The following is a 15,148-nucleotide window of genomic DNA, read 5'->3' as shown; positions in this document are numbered from 1 at the left end:
GGACTTCCTGCTGTAGCGCAGTAGGTTAAGAATCCAACAGTAGTGGCTCGGGTGGTCACAGAGGTGTGGGTTCGATCCCTGGCTGGGTACAGTGGTTCCACCTCGGAAGTCTCAGCTGCAACTTGATTCAGTCCCCAGCCTGGGAACTTCCATATGTCACAGGAGTGGCCATAAAATTAATTTTTTTTTTTTTTTTGGTCTTTTTTAGGGCTGCACTGGTGGCATATGGAGGTTTCCAGGCTACGGGTAGAATCGGAGCTGTAGCTGCCAGCCTACACCACGGCCACAGCAACATGGGATCTGAGCCACATCTGCAACCTACACCATAGCTCATGGCAACACAGGATCCTTAACCCACTGAGCGAGGCCAGGGATCGAACCTGTATCCTCGTGGATGCTAGTCAGATTCGTTAACCACTGAGCCATGATGGGAACTCCTAATAATTTTTTTTAAAAGGTCCTTCAGGAGCCACGAGGCTCTCTTGCATTTGTATTTTAGGTGGAGATCTCTGTTCAAAAGGATCTGAGGGCCCCTCTTCTCAGATCCCACCCTGTAGCATCACTGAAGTTGGGGGAGGGGGTGCATAAGTAGAAAAATCTACTATTAGCTTTGAATGCCATGGTCGTGTAATATCCTCAAAGGAAATGTAATGAAACAACCAAGGCATGAAGAGCGCCCACTAGGGGAAGACAGAGACGGCACACCATGGAATAAAGCTTATACTATTTGGGGAGTTCCCATCGTTGCTCAGTGGTTAGCGAATCCGACTAGGAATCATGAGCTTGTGGGTTCGATCCCTGGCCTTGCTCAGTGGGTTAAGGATCTGTCGTTGCCGTGAGCTGTGGTGTAAGTCGCAGATGTGGCTCAGATCCCGAGTTGCTGTGGCTCTGGCGTAGGTGGTCGGCTACAGCTCCGGTTCGATCCCTAGCCTGGGAACCTCCATATGCTGCGGAAGCAGCCCAAGAAATGGCAAAAAAAAAAAAAAAAAAGTTTATACTATTTGGGGCACCATGTTAAGGAAATTTCATCAATAGTCATGTTAGAGGCCCAATCGTCCAAGAGCCCCAAAGCAAGACTTCCTTTCTCATGTCCACCAGGTTCCATTAACTCCATCAGTTTCCTCCCTCAACTCCTGACCTGGGTCTACAAAAACATGCTTGATCTTAAAAGAGGGCAGAGGAGGTGAGATAAGAGCCTTGCTGCCTGGCCAGCCTATGAACTGGCGTCTCACCATCTCTTAAACCCAGTTTCAAGGAGATAAACCAGCAGAGGATCTGTGGAGTGGAGAAGATAAAAATCCACATTTTAAGGGACGTATGTTGACCTAGTGGAAAGGGTTTCATTTAAAACATATTGTAGAGAAATAACGAGTATGTTTTGCATTCATAACTGTAATTATTAAAAGTTGACACATATGCCTATAATTCGAATCGTGAAACTGGGGGGACGGTCACCTCCCCGTGATGTCACACAGGTCTGCCTCAGTTAGATTTGGTAAACACATAAGCCAATTATCACTCCATTTTCCAAAAGCTGCTCGCGATGAATCTCAAAAAACACCCCGACGGAACGCTGTTTTGGAAAACCGAAGTGCAAGATCATTTTAAATCATGGCTCTTACAGTTTAAGATTATACGAAACTAAAAACATCAGACTCTTCTTTTTTTTTTTTTTAAAGGGGGGCAGGAGGGAATCCTGATTAGATCAAATCTTATTCCAGTTAATTCCAGTTAACTTGAAAGATGGCTTACACGGCTTAAGTAAATTTCTTTAAATCAAATTATTTCTAAAGAAAGAGAAACTCTTAAGAGACAATGATAATAGCTATAATTAGCCTTTGAATAAACAACTAGGTAACTCCTTTGAAGAAAAGGTTCAAAGGGCTTTCGAGTTGGAAAAAAACTGGTTGTAGAGACTTGTGATCCAAATTGTTGTAGAGACCATTTGATCCAAATTGCCCAACCCAGGGGCAAGAAAACCCACAAGTCACCGGGTCTTCCTTGCCTCCAGCGCCCTCTCTTCCCTGCTCGGGTGCCTGCCCTGGATGGAAGCCGGAGGAAAGGCAGATTCTGCTAAACAAAATGCAGTTCCCAGGTGCTCTCTGGGATAGCATCTTGTCTCATCTGATTAAGACACACATCAGCACTCTTGAGTTTTAGCTCTTGGGTTTTATTTATTTACTTACTTATATTTATTTATTTTTTTTGTCTTTTTGCCATTTCTTGGGCCGATTCTGCGGCATATGGAGGTTCCCAAGCTAAGGCTCGAATCGGAGCTGTAGCCGCTGGCCTACACCAGAGCCACAGCAACTCAGGATCCAAGCCGCATCTTCGACCTACACCAGCTCACAGCAACGCCAGATCCTTAACCCCCTGAGCAAGGCCAGGGATGGAACCGGCAACCCCATGGTTCCTAGTCGGATTCATTAACCCCTGCGCCACAACGGGAACTCCCAACACTCCTGGGTTTTAGCTTATCACAAGGGAATTAGGGCCAAGTGAAAATTCTAACAAAGGGACATCCACTTATCAGAACCTCCTCTCCAGTAGGTTTGGGACTTCTGGCTTCTGACACCTGAGTTTTGACGTGGCCCATGTTGTGCAGACGAGGTGCCGTGCCTGCTTGGGTGCCAATCTGGTGGTTGCCAAGCTGAGAGGTGATGATTCTGAGGCCCTTGAATGAATGGTTCTTGGTACCTAAAGGGTCCCCCCCAACTCAAGGGGAACCATGGGCTCTAATTTAGGTCTATCATTTCTTCATCTTATCTGTACAGGTCTCCTTTAAAGGGTTTCTTATGCGGCCAACCTGTGAGCTATCTATAAATGCATCTGCTGTCTACAGAGATTGGTTCTTCCAGAATCTTCTCAGCAATGAAAAGGTCTATGCTTTTCAACGCTGTACCTTCTTTTTTTGTTTGGTTTTTTTTTTTTTTTTTTTTTTTTTTTTTTTTTTGCTTTTTAGGGCAGCACCCACAGCATCTTGGAAGTTCCCAGGCTAGGGTCTAATCGGAGCTACAGCTACCGGCCTACACCACAGCCACAGCAATGCTGGACCCGAAGAGTATCTGCAACCTACACTACAGCTCATGGCAATGCCAGATCCTTAACCCACTGAGCGAGGCCATGGATCAAATGCACATGCTCATGGATACTAGTTGGATTTGTTTCTGCTGAGCCACAGCGGGAACTCCTGTACTTTGTGGGGTTTTTTGTTGGGTTTTTTTTGTTTGTTGTTTTGTTTTGTTTTTTTTTTTTGTCTTTTTGCCTTTTCTAGGGCTGCACCTGCAGCATAAGGAAGTTCCCAGGCTAGGGATCTAATCAGAGCTACAGCTGCCGGCCTATGCCACAGCCACAGCAACGCCAGATCCTTAACCCACTGAGAGAGGCCAGGGATCAAACCCGCAACCTCATGGTTCCTAGTCGGATTCGTTAACCACTGAGCCATGACGGGAAGTCCCTGTACTTTCTTATAAACGGTCATCTAGGGCTATCATTTGAGAGAGAGAAGGAAGGGCAGCCGCATCGCAAACTGAGGGAAGAATCAGCGTGGGGATACTGGGTGGGTGTGGTCTGTACATTGCTAGACTCACTAGCCTCAGTCTAGACGGCACACAGGGGAAGCGGATTATTCTAACTCATGTTGAAATAGACATCCAGCCTTCACACAGCTTGTGCTCTTGCAATCTCTAAGCTTTAGAGCAACTCTTTGGTGGTCACCTATACAACTTCCAAAGACAAGTTCCAGGGCAGCCTGTCAGGGAACCTAAAAAATAATCTCCTTTCCTTCATTCTTCACCCCCCTGCACCGGGATCCGTCTCTGTTTAATGCTGCGAATATCAGAAACAAGGACCAGAAAGACATCCTGCAGGCATTTCAACATCTGCCTCATTTAAGGCTGCTGTTTTTGGTCCTCAGGACAACTTAAATGCAATAGAGTTAAACAACGCAAAATGTTTTAACAGTTCGATGTTTAAAAATATTCTTGGAGTTCCCTGGTGGCCTAGTGGTTAAGGATCCAGTGTTGTCACTGCTGCGGTCGAGTTCAATCCCTGGCCTGGGAACTTCTGCATGCCGTGGGGGTGGCCAAAAAATAATGGTTTTTTTTTCTTTAAATCATCCAAGGATCTTTTAAGAATACATCCTATAAAATCCTTAGGGGAAAAAAATTGGTTTCCCCTTCATGGTTAATCTCCTAATAATGGGTGTAGTTATCAACACCTGTCACTGGTGCTTAATCACCCAGCCAAGGGGTCTGGGGTCTCTGCAGCCCCTCTTCTGTTACTGGGTTGGAAGCCAAGTGAGAGTCCAAAGAATATAATAGTCATTAGTCATGACATGCTTTAGAAAATCTTGAGATGGTTTTCTGTATTTTCCAAACAAAATGTCCCTCTCGGGTACAGAAGTTAAATTCAGGAAGTTCTCCTGATCCTTCTCTTTTCTCCTAAGATAAAGTTTTTTCAAGCCATGGAGGTGGAAGAAATTCCTTGCACTGGAAGTGGGAAAAGAAAGCAAAGAGTAAGAGATGATGCTAACATCGGGGTTAAAAATGACACCCTGAGGGAGTTCTGTCGTGGCGCAGTGGTTAACAAATCCGACTAGGAACCATGAGGTTGCGGGTTCGAACCCTGTCCTTGCTCAGTGGGTTAAGGATCCAGCGTTGCTATGAGCTGTGGTGTAGGTTGCAGATGCAGCTCGGATCCCGAGTTGCTGTGGTGTAGGCCAGTGGCTACAGCTCTGATTAGACCCCCAGCCTGGGAACCTCCACATGCCTCGGGTGCAGCCCTAGAAAAGGCAAAAAGACCAAAAATAAAAATAAAAATAAATAAAAAGAGGAGTTCCCGTCATGGTGCAGTGGTTAACGAATCCAACTAGGAACCATGAGGTTGCGGGTTCGATCCCTGCCCTTGCTCAGTGGGTTAACGATCCGGCGTTGCCGTGAGCTGTGGTGTAGGTTGCAGACGCGGCTCGGATCCCGCGTTGCTATGGCTCTGGCGTAGGCCAGTGGCTACAGCTCCGATTCAACCCCTAGCCTGGGAACCTCCATATGCCGCGGGAGCGGCCCAAGAAATAGCAACAACAGCAACAACAAAAGACAAAAGACAAAAAGACAAAAAATAAATAAATAAATAAATAAATAAATAAATAAATAAATAAAAAGAGAAGATAAGTCACAGTCCCCCTTATTTCAGTGCCCCTGCATGCACTGAAAAGTGAAGTAAAGCTTGGTCAAGCTAAGGGCAGTATTTCTGAACCAAAGTATTTTCTATTATTTTTAAGACTCTTTCTGGTGAATTCAGATAAAAGAACCTCTATAGGAGTTCCTGTTGTGGTGCAGCAGAAACAAGCCCAACTAGCATCCATGAGGATGTTGGTTCAATCCCTGGCCTTTGATCAGTAGGTTAAGGATCCAGCGTTGCCCATGAGCCATGGTGTAGGTCACCGATGCGGCTCAGATCCCACATTGCTATGGCTGTGGTGTAGGCCAGCAGCTGTAGCTCCAATTTGACCCCTAGCCTGGGAACTTCCATATGCCCGACAAAGAAAAAGAAAAAAAGAAAAAAAAAAAAAAAAGAATCCACTTGCAGAGGCTCCAGTTACTGTGGAGGTGTGGGTTCGATCCCCAGCCCAGTGCCATGGGTTAAAGGATCCAGCATTGCTGCAGCTGCAGCTGCAGCATAGGTCACAGCTGCAACTTGCATTCAATCCCTGGCCCAGGAACTCCATATGCCTGGGGTGCAGCCACGAAATTTAAAAAAAAAAAAAGTTCAGGTTCATCTGAGCAAGCAGAGAAGTAGTTCAAAGAATCCTAAGAACACATTTGATAATTCAATTATCAAAATTAATTTTCCTTGTCAAAACCATTACTAAATGTTGCAGGTAAAAGGGGGGGAACTAGCAGTGTTTCCTGGGGCTTAGAAATAGATGGTGATAATTTTCAGCATCAGCAATAAATAACTGAGAATTGACAACATGACACTTAAAGGATAAGCTTGCTTTAAAAAAAAAAAAGTCATACCAATCAGCTTGATATTATTGTCTTCATCTAGCAGCAAGTTTTCTATCTTCAAGTCTCTGAAATAAACAAAACCATACAACATTTCAGATAAAGCACTTGAACCCGTGCAATAACATTTTGCTTCTGAAGGGAAACAAACCGTTTTAAGAGCCACTTTGAACTAACCCATAAGGCTTTCTGCCAAAACTCGTGCAATCAATAAGTACATATTTATAAAACAGGATATAAGCAATTGCTGCAGACTGAAAAAAGCTAAAGGAGGAGTTCCCATTTAGGCTCAGCAGTTATGAACCCGACTAGTATCCATGAAGATGCGGGTTCGATCCCTGGCCTCGATCAGTGAGGTTAAGGATCCGGTGTTTCCTTGAGCTGCGGCATAGCTCGCAGATGCAGCTCAGATCCCATGTGGCTATGACTGTGGTATAGGCCAGCATTTGCAGCTCCAATTCGACCCCTAGCCTGGGAACTTCCATACACCTCGGGTGTGGCCCTAAAAAGCAGGGGGAAAAAAAATCTAAAAGATTTCAGAGAAGACGGAGGGCAAGGAGGGCAAAACAAATCCACTTCTGGAAGAAGTGGGACCAGAGCTGAGATTGGAAGTCGATAAAATCAGGGTTGGGAGACAGTGGAAGATATAATTCAAGGCAGAGCTGCTAGAACAGTCAGGGAAATACACACATGGCCACATGTTCATGAGACACCAGCCAGAGGAAGGAAGATTCGGGGAAACAGTTTTTTTTTAAAAATTGAAAGCTGACATAATGATCAGTCCTACAACCTCCATGCTTGGAGTCCAAGAGTCATCCACAAAATAGCAAGAGATAATAAATTAATCTATTTAGCAAGCAACTATTATGGTGGGCAGAAAAATAGACCCCAAAAGTGTCAAGGTCCTTTCTTTTCTTTTTTTTTTTTTTTAAGGGCTGCACACACGGCATATGGAGGTTCCCAGGCTAGGGGTCTAATCGGAGCTGTAGCCACTGCCCACGCCACAGCTCACAGCAACGCCAGATCCTTGACCCGCTGAGCAAGGCCAGGGATTGAACCCGCAACCTCATGGTTCCTCGTTGGATTCGTTTTCGCTGTGCCACAATGGGAACTCCCAGGGTCCCTCCTAGTCCTTGGTTTCATGCCTGGGCTATGGTAACATTACGTGACCAAAGGGAATTCAGTTTGCCGATGGGATGCCGATTGCAAAACAGAGGATGGGTGACTTAGATTATGGACCCTGAGGTGGCTGGAGGAGGCAGGAGGGAGAAAGGTATATAGGGTTCTGCTGAGTGTGAGGGGCCTGTGGTATCTGTACAAGCTGACTGTAAGCCCCTTGAAAGTGGAGAACATTGCTGGCTTACCACTGTGCCGCAGGACCTTTGCACATTCCATACCGAGTAACTACCAATGAATCTATATTACCAAGGACATCAACCGCTTGGGATTTCAGAGGGAAAAAATGAGTGCAAAAGTGGAAACCATCTATGTCAACCACTATGGGCATCTTAGGTTGCAGCCTGCAACTCAGACACACCATGAATATTAACTACATTAGAACAGTCTTCCCTTCTGCACACACACAAAATGCTTTCTTCTATTGTTTCGAAACATAGCTTTCTTGGTCCGGCTTTTATTTTCCCACTTTTAAGTGGAGACATGGCCGAAAGAATTATTTCTGTCCTCTTATCTCTATTGTTAGGACTAGAACCGTACGGTCTCGATAAACAAAAACAGCCACGGAGAGCAAAGCACGGAGGCAAAGGGAGCAGGAGTTGCTAGGACTTGGGTAGCCAGGAGAGCAAACGTGTCCCATTTAACAGGGACACTGGCTTGCAGCTCAGTCCCAGCACTGCCACCTCATCCCGTTTCCCAAGAGAAGCCAGAAATCTGGACCGGATCCCAGTTTTTCAGTGTTGGCAACAAGTTCACATTGAAAACAACAGTAACAACCACGGGTGCGTGGGCCAACTTTGCAGGCAAGATGTAGCCTGGAGACTACCAATCCGCAACCTCAGGATGGGTGGAGGCTGAGCCTTGAAAGGACACGAGATACCCTGAGAGAGGGGGAGAAGGAGGGAGGAAAGCCCAGAGAAGACATGCTGGTGGGAACACGGACATTCAGAGCCGGCTGGGAAGGAGCGGTCGGGCACAGAAGGGACAAAAGGGCAGCACTTCAAGATAAGAGTTAAGGAGCCAAGGGCAGAAAAAGTTGGGCTCTAAAAAGTGACCAGTGGGGAGTTCCCAATGTGGCTCAGTGGGTTAAGGACCTGACAGTGTCCCTGTGAAGATGCAGATTTGATCCCTGGCCTCACTCAGTGGGTTAAGGATCTGGCGTTGCCGGGTAGGTTGCAGATGTGGCTTGGATCTGGCCCTGCTGTGGCTGTGGTGTAGGCCGGCAGCTGCAGCTCTGATTTGACCCTCAGCCTGGGAACTTCCATATGCTGCAGGTGTGGCCATAAAAAGAAAAAAAGAGAGAAAAGAAAAAGATAAACTAAAAATAAAAAGCGACCAGTGGATTTCAAAAATTGGAAGATGGTACCAGGTGGCCTTCAGGCTGGACACGTGAATGAGAAGGGAGATTGCGTTGAACTTGGCCGCTGAGAATGACAAGTAGTCTCCAAGCCACATGCAGCCATCAACCAGAAGAACTGTTAGAGTGTCCGTCATGGCGCAGTGGTTAAAGAATCCAACTAAGAACCATGAGGTTGTGGGTTCGATCCCTGGCCTTGCTCAGTGGGTTAAGGATCCGGCGTTGCCGTGAGCTATGGTGCAGGTTGCAAATGCAGTTTAGATCCTGAGTTGCTGTGGCTCTGGCAGAGGCTGGCAGCTATAGCTCTGATTCGACCCCTAGCCTGGGAACCTCCATATGCCACGGGAGCCGCCCTAGAAAAGGCAAAAAGACAAAAAACAAAACAAAACAAACCAGAAGAACTGTATACCTTTGCTTCAGTCCAAATGAAACAATACATGGAGTGCTGAAAAACTGTGCCAGCCTTTAAAATATGTCCAAATGCAGGGTGACCCCCCCCCAGTATAAGATGAGCCAGCTCACTTTCGCAACAGGAAGATCCTGCGCCTCAAAAGGGCTTTTAGAAAACATAAATATCCAATTTGTAGAAATGCAATAAAATTATCGAGTGACTATTTATGCTATTTATCTCTGAAGCTGCATCATCCTCTTTAAGAGCACATACTGTCACATTAATACAATTCATTTTAGGAGTTCCCTGATGGCTCAGCAGGTTAAGGACCTGGCATTGTCACTGCCGTAGCTCTGGTTACTGCTGTGGGGTGAGTTCAGTCTCTGGCCCAGGAACTTCCACATGCCTGGGGCATGGTCAAAATAAAGAAATAATTAATTTTAGGACTATTGTTTCCACACCCTCACATTTGATGAAACAATTTCATTCAAACTTGTGGCAGGTAGGAGCGGGATGACATTGCCCAGTGTTTCCTGTGGAACTCGATTTTTTTTTTGTCTTTTTAGGGGTGCACCCCCTGGCCTATGGAGGTTCCCAGGCCAGGGGTTGAATGGGAGCTGTAGTCGCCTCCCTACACCACAGCTCACAGCAATGCCAGATCCTTAACCCACTGTGTGGGGCCAGGGATCAAACATGCATCCTCATGGATACTAGTCAGATTTGTTTCTGCTGAGCCACGATGGGAACTCCCAAACATGATCTTTAAGTTGAAGAGATGCTTGAGATAAAGCACCTGTCAAATCTGTGTGTGATGCATATCATCCCAAGCCATTTAAATAATAAGCACCCATTTAAAAATCTCTATAACTTATCTGCTCACTGAACTGGTTTTACAGTGGCCTCACCATTGAGCCACCTCCCTTTAGTAGTTATTCTTAAAACTAAGCAAAAGGCCTTGGCTTTCTCTCTATGGGTTTCCGGAGGCAACTTCTGGAGTTCTCAAAGGCATCAGTGAGTCAGGTCAAAGTCAAATGGTACTGTGCTGTTGAAAATAAAGTAATTGCGATTGTGCCTCCAATACTGGGAGAGACTTTGCAGGCACTCTGCAAGGCACTTCCTCTCTCCTGAAGATGATGGGGACAGAATAGAACCTTACCCTTCTATTCAAGCATATACGGTACTTCCCAGCCCAGGCTCAAACCAGTGCGCCAGCAACAGCCCAAACTGTGATTCTGTGAAAACTGATTATAAAGCAGCAGCACTATTTTAATCTCACGGAGGGCCACAGTTTGTTTCCAGCAAAATTAAACCTCTTTCCCTGGGAAGAAAGGAAGCCACACGAAGGCATTAAAGGAGAAATTTGGTTCAGAACAACTGCTACGGAGAAAAACAGCTTCAAGAGGCGAGGTAAAAGAAAATAATTGCCAAGAATAATAAAACTAAGCTGGATCATTCTGGGGCCACAAAAGCCTAGACAGCAACCTCAATAATTAGAAGAATGATATAAGTGAAAGGCTAAAAATAAGAGAAAATGCGGGGGGGGGAGGGAATGCCCACTTTTAAATTGGGAAAATGTCATAAAACCAGGGGAGAAAGTATAAAAATGTAACTATTAGGCCAAAGGATAAAACTGAAATCAGTTTTTATTTTCACTCATCATGTCCCATAGTAACGCACCCCAGGAAGTAGGAAAAATGCTCAGAAGAGACCTAGTTAACAGGCTGTTTACCCAAACCCTCTTGTCAAGGCTTCTAGTCCAGCGATCACCAATCTAACTGGCTGAAGGTTTCATGACTAGTTAAAGGAAAGGTAGTTACTTCAGTCTCTGCCCAGATCCGTGTGCTCAATCTACCCGAGTGAAGGGAACATAATTCCTCTTTCAGTAAGTTCCCATTGTGGCTCAACAGGTTAAGAATCCAACCAGGAACCATGAGGTTGAGGGTTCGATTCCTGGCCCCACTCAGTGGGTTAAGGATGCCGCATTGCAGTGAGCTGTGGTGTAGGTCACAGATGCAAGTGGCATCTGGTGTTGCTGTGACTGTGGTGTAGACCGGCAGCTGTAGCTCCGGTTCAGCCCTTAGCCTGGGAACTTCCATTTGCCTCAAGTTCAGCCCTAAAAAGAAAGACCAAAAAATAAATAAATAAAAACCTCTTTCAGCTTTATTTCTGCCTCCTGCTTTGTCTTTGGAGACTTATCTAGGCGGGGAAGAATACACTCCTTCTGACTCTTTAGGAAAAAAGCTCTAAAATTACGTTTTTTAAGGTAGTTTTAGGCATTCCCGTTTGGCTCAGTGGATTGAGGATCCAGTGTTGTCACTGCTATGGCTCCGGTTACAGGTGTGGCCAGCGTTCGATCCCTGGCCCAGAAACTTGCATATGCCACAGGTGTGGCCCCCAAAAAAGTTTTAGTCCAGGTAAAACTGGACCAAATGAGGTAAAAACTCATGGACACGAAAAATAAAATAAAATAAAACACACACACACAAAAGAAATAACAACAACAACAAAAAGGTAATAGGGCCCAGAATATAAGAATAGTTTGAATTTGATGACCAAATTATGAGTATCCTGACAGCAATAAAATCACTAAAATGCAAAAAAAAAAAAAAAAAAAAAAAGCAAAGCGTTATTAATACTGCTGAGGAGACGTTTTTTTCCTGCTTACTTGGCAGAGTTTGTGCTCTGAATAAAAAAATAAATAAAAAAGTAAAAGTTGAAAAAAAAAACAACTTATAGACACGAATGTTTACAGCAGCTTTACTTGTAATTGTCAAAACTTGGAAGCAAGCAAGATTTCCTTCAGTAGTTGACTAGATAAACACCTGTGGGACATCCAGACAACGGATTATCTTTCAGCAATAAGAAGAAATGATAGAAGGAGTTCCTGTCGTGGCTCAGTGGAAACGAATCTGACTAGCATCCACGAGGACACAGCTTCGATCCCTGACCTCGCTCAGTGGGTTGGGGATCCGACGTTGCTGTGAGCTGTGGTGTAGGTCGCAGACGAGCCTCGGATCCCACGTTGCTGTGGCTGGCAGCTGTAGCTCCGATTCAACCCCTAGCCTGGGAACCTCCATATGCCGCGGGTGTGGCCCTAAAAAGCAAAAAATTTAAAAAATTTTAAAATAAAAAAAAAGGAAGAAGAAGAACAAGAAATGAGCAATCAAGTCATGCAAGCCATGGAACCTTTTCTTTTGGTCTTTTTGTAGGGCCGCACCTGTGGCACACAGAAGTTCCCAGGCTAGGGGTCAAATCGGATCTGTAGCTGCCAGCCGACACCACAGCCACAGCAACCCCAGATCCAAGCTGCCCCTGCGACCTACACCACAGCTCATGGCAATGCCGGATCCTCAACCCACTGAACGCGGCCAGGGAATGGACCCGCATCTTCATGGACGCTAGTCGGGTTCTGTACCACTGAGCCACGACTCAAACTCCCATGGAAGAACCATAAATGCCTGTTTTTAAATGAAAGAAGACAGTCTGAAAACACTGCATACTGTATGATTCCAACCATATGACCTTCTGAAAAAGATAAAACTATGGAATGTCGAAGGCTACTGGTGGCCAGAGGTCGCAGGAGGACGGCTGGAATAAAGAGGTGGAGCACATTTTTTCAGGGTAGTGAAGCTATTCTGTGTGAGACCATAACGGTGGCTACGTGACATCATGCATTCGTCAAAACATAGAAGGTACAACACCAAGAGTATCCTCATGTATTATGCACCCTAATGAGCCCCCCAATGTAAACCATGCATGTCAATTAAAAAGAACATATCAAGGGGTTCCTGTCATGGCGCAGCAGAAACAAATCCAACTCGGAACCATGAGGATGCGGGTTCAATCCCTGGCCTCGCTCAGTGGGTTAAGGATCCGGCATTGCTGTGAGCTGCGGTGTAAGTCACAGACATGGCTCAGGTATGGCATTGTTGTGGCTGTGGCACAGGCTGGCAGCTGTAGCTCCTATTCAACCCCTAGTCTGGGAACCTCCATATTGCAAGGGTGCAGCCCTCAAAAGCAATAATAATAATAATAATAATAAATATATCAATATTGCTTCAACTGTAACGGATATACTACACTATCGTAAGATACTAATCATCAGGAAAGCAATGTGGGAGAGAGGAGGGAACTCTGAGGTTCTGCACAATTTCTCCGTAAACCTAAAACCGCTTGAGAAAATAAAGTCTATTAATTTTCTAAGTAGCTCTGGGATTTTTGCCCCTAAGAGATCAGGACAAGGAGTGCTATGCTTGAAGCAACATGGATGTAACTAGAGATTCTCTTACTAAGTGAAGTAAACCAGACAGAGAAAGCTATACATATCATATGATACCCCCTTATATGTAGAAATAAAAAAATTTTTTTTTTCTTTTTAGGGCTGCACCCACAGTATATGGAAGTTCCCAGGCTAGGAGTCCCATCGGAGCTACAGCTGCCAGGCTACGCCACAGCCACAGCAACAGGGGATCGGAGCTGTGTCTGCGACCTACACCACAGCTCACAGCAATGCCAGATCCTTAACCCACTGAGCGAGAGGCCAGGGATCGAACCCTCAACCTCATGGTTCCTAGTCAGGTTCGTTAACCACTGAGCCACAAAGGGACCTCCCTAAAAAAATTTTTAAATGATACACATGAACTTAGTTACAAAACAGAAACAGACTCACAGATTTCAAAAGAAACTCATGGTTACCAAAGAGAAAACGTGGAAGGGAAGGACAAATCAGAGGAGTTTGGAATTAACAGATGCCACCACTAAATATAAAATAGACAACCAACTAGGACCTACTGTATAGCACAGGGAACTGTATCAAACGCTCTGTAATAACTTTCATGGAGAAAGAATCTGAAAAAGAATGAATTATGTATATATATAACGGAATCACTTTGCTGTGCATTTGAAATTAACACTACCTTGTAAATCAACTATACGCCAACAAAATTTTTGAAGATGTAAAAGAAAAATTAACTAAAAAAATTAAGGTGTTCCTGGTAGCCTAGTGGTTAAGGGTCCAGCATTGTCACTGCTGTGGCACAAGTTTGATCCCTGGCCCAGGAATTTCCAAACACAGCAGGTGCAGCCAAATGAATAAATTTTTGTATGTATGTCTTCTTTTTTTTTAGGGCTGCACCTGCTTGGCATATGGAGGTTCCTAGGCTAGGGGTTGAATCGGAGCTGTTGCTGCCGGCCAGCCCACGCCAGTGCCACAGCAATGCCAGATCCGAGCCGCGTCTGTGACCTACACCACAACTCATGGCAACACCGGATCCTTAACCCACTGAGTGAGGCCAAGGATCAAACCCTCAACCTCACGGTTCCTAGTCAGATTTGTTTCCACTGCGCCACAACGGGAACTCCAAATGAATAAATTTTTGTTGTTGTTGGATCGTACATTTATTGTGGAGTTAATTAAAACCAAGACAAAGGAATCTCTGTCATCATCATTGTATGTTTCTTTCTAGTCTTAGATAGAGATTTTCCAAAGTAGTGATGATACCATATGGACATTTTTTATTCTAGTTCATGTCACTTAGCAAGATAATACGAGTATTTAATATTTACTGTAAACACGATTTAATGATTACATTATATTCTAAGGTAAAAATCTAGTATTATTTACTTTTTTTATTGAATAAATTTTTTTAAAAAAGAATACTACGGCTAACCACCAAGCCCCTCACTCAGGAGGTTCACTGTGGAGCACCCTTACCACCCGAAGTGAATCGAGTCCATTCAGCACAGTGGGCCACCAGGACCCTCTGTCCAGTCGCTCAACAATGACCCCAAAGGCCACAATTAGTCCCAAGAGGACAGAAATTGGAAGATACCTTCTTGAATACTAAAAGAAGGACGGATTTATTCACCAGGCTTTAGTGTTCGCGTATTAATGTCCCTTAAAGATACATATTTCCTACCAGCCAGAATGGCCATCATCCAAAAGTCTACAAACAATAAATGCTGGAGAGGGTGTGGAGGAAAGGGAACCCTATTACACTGTTGGTGCGAATGTAATTTGGTGCAACCACTGTGGAAAACAGTATGGAGATTCCTCAGAACACTACAAATAGAACTACCATTTGATCCAGCAATCCCACTCCTGGGCATCTATGCAGAGAAAACCATGACTCAAAAAGATGCATGTACTCCAATGTTGATTGCAGCAATATATACAATAGCCAAGACATGGAAACAAACTAAATGTCCATCGACACAGAG

At 44.9% G+C, this 15,148-nt stretch overlaps 1 protein-coding gene across 1 annotated transcript in view; it reads right to left on the bottom strand.

Annotated features, from left to right (window-relative positions):
- HUNK (hormonally up-regulated Neu-associated kinase) overlaps positions 1-15,148 on the bottom strand; it is a 138,160-nt gene that overhangs the window by 63,448 nt on the left and 59,564 nt on the right. Inside the window, 1 exon segment of the mRNA XM_021070911.1 lies at positions 6,018-6,073. Coding sequence (XP_020926570.1) covers positions 6,018-6,073 — 56 coding nt within the window.

The sequence above is a fragment of the Sus scrofa genome, chromosome 13 (genome assembly GCF_000003025.6).
Source record: "Sus scrofa isolate TJ Tabasco breed Duroc chromosome 13, Sscrofa11.1, whole genome shotgun sequence".
Taxonomy (NCBI): Eukaryota; Metazoa; Chordata; class Mammalia; order Artiodactyla; family Suidae; genus Sus; species Sus scrofa.
This window is presented reverse-complemented; position numbering and strand designations above follow the sequence as displayed.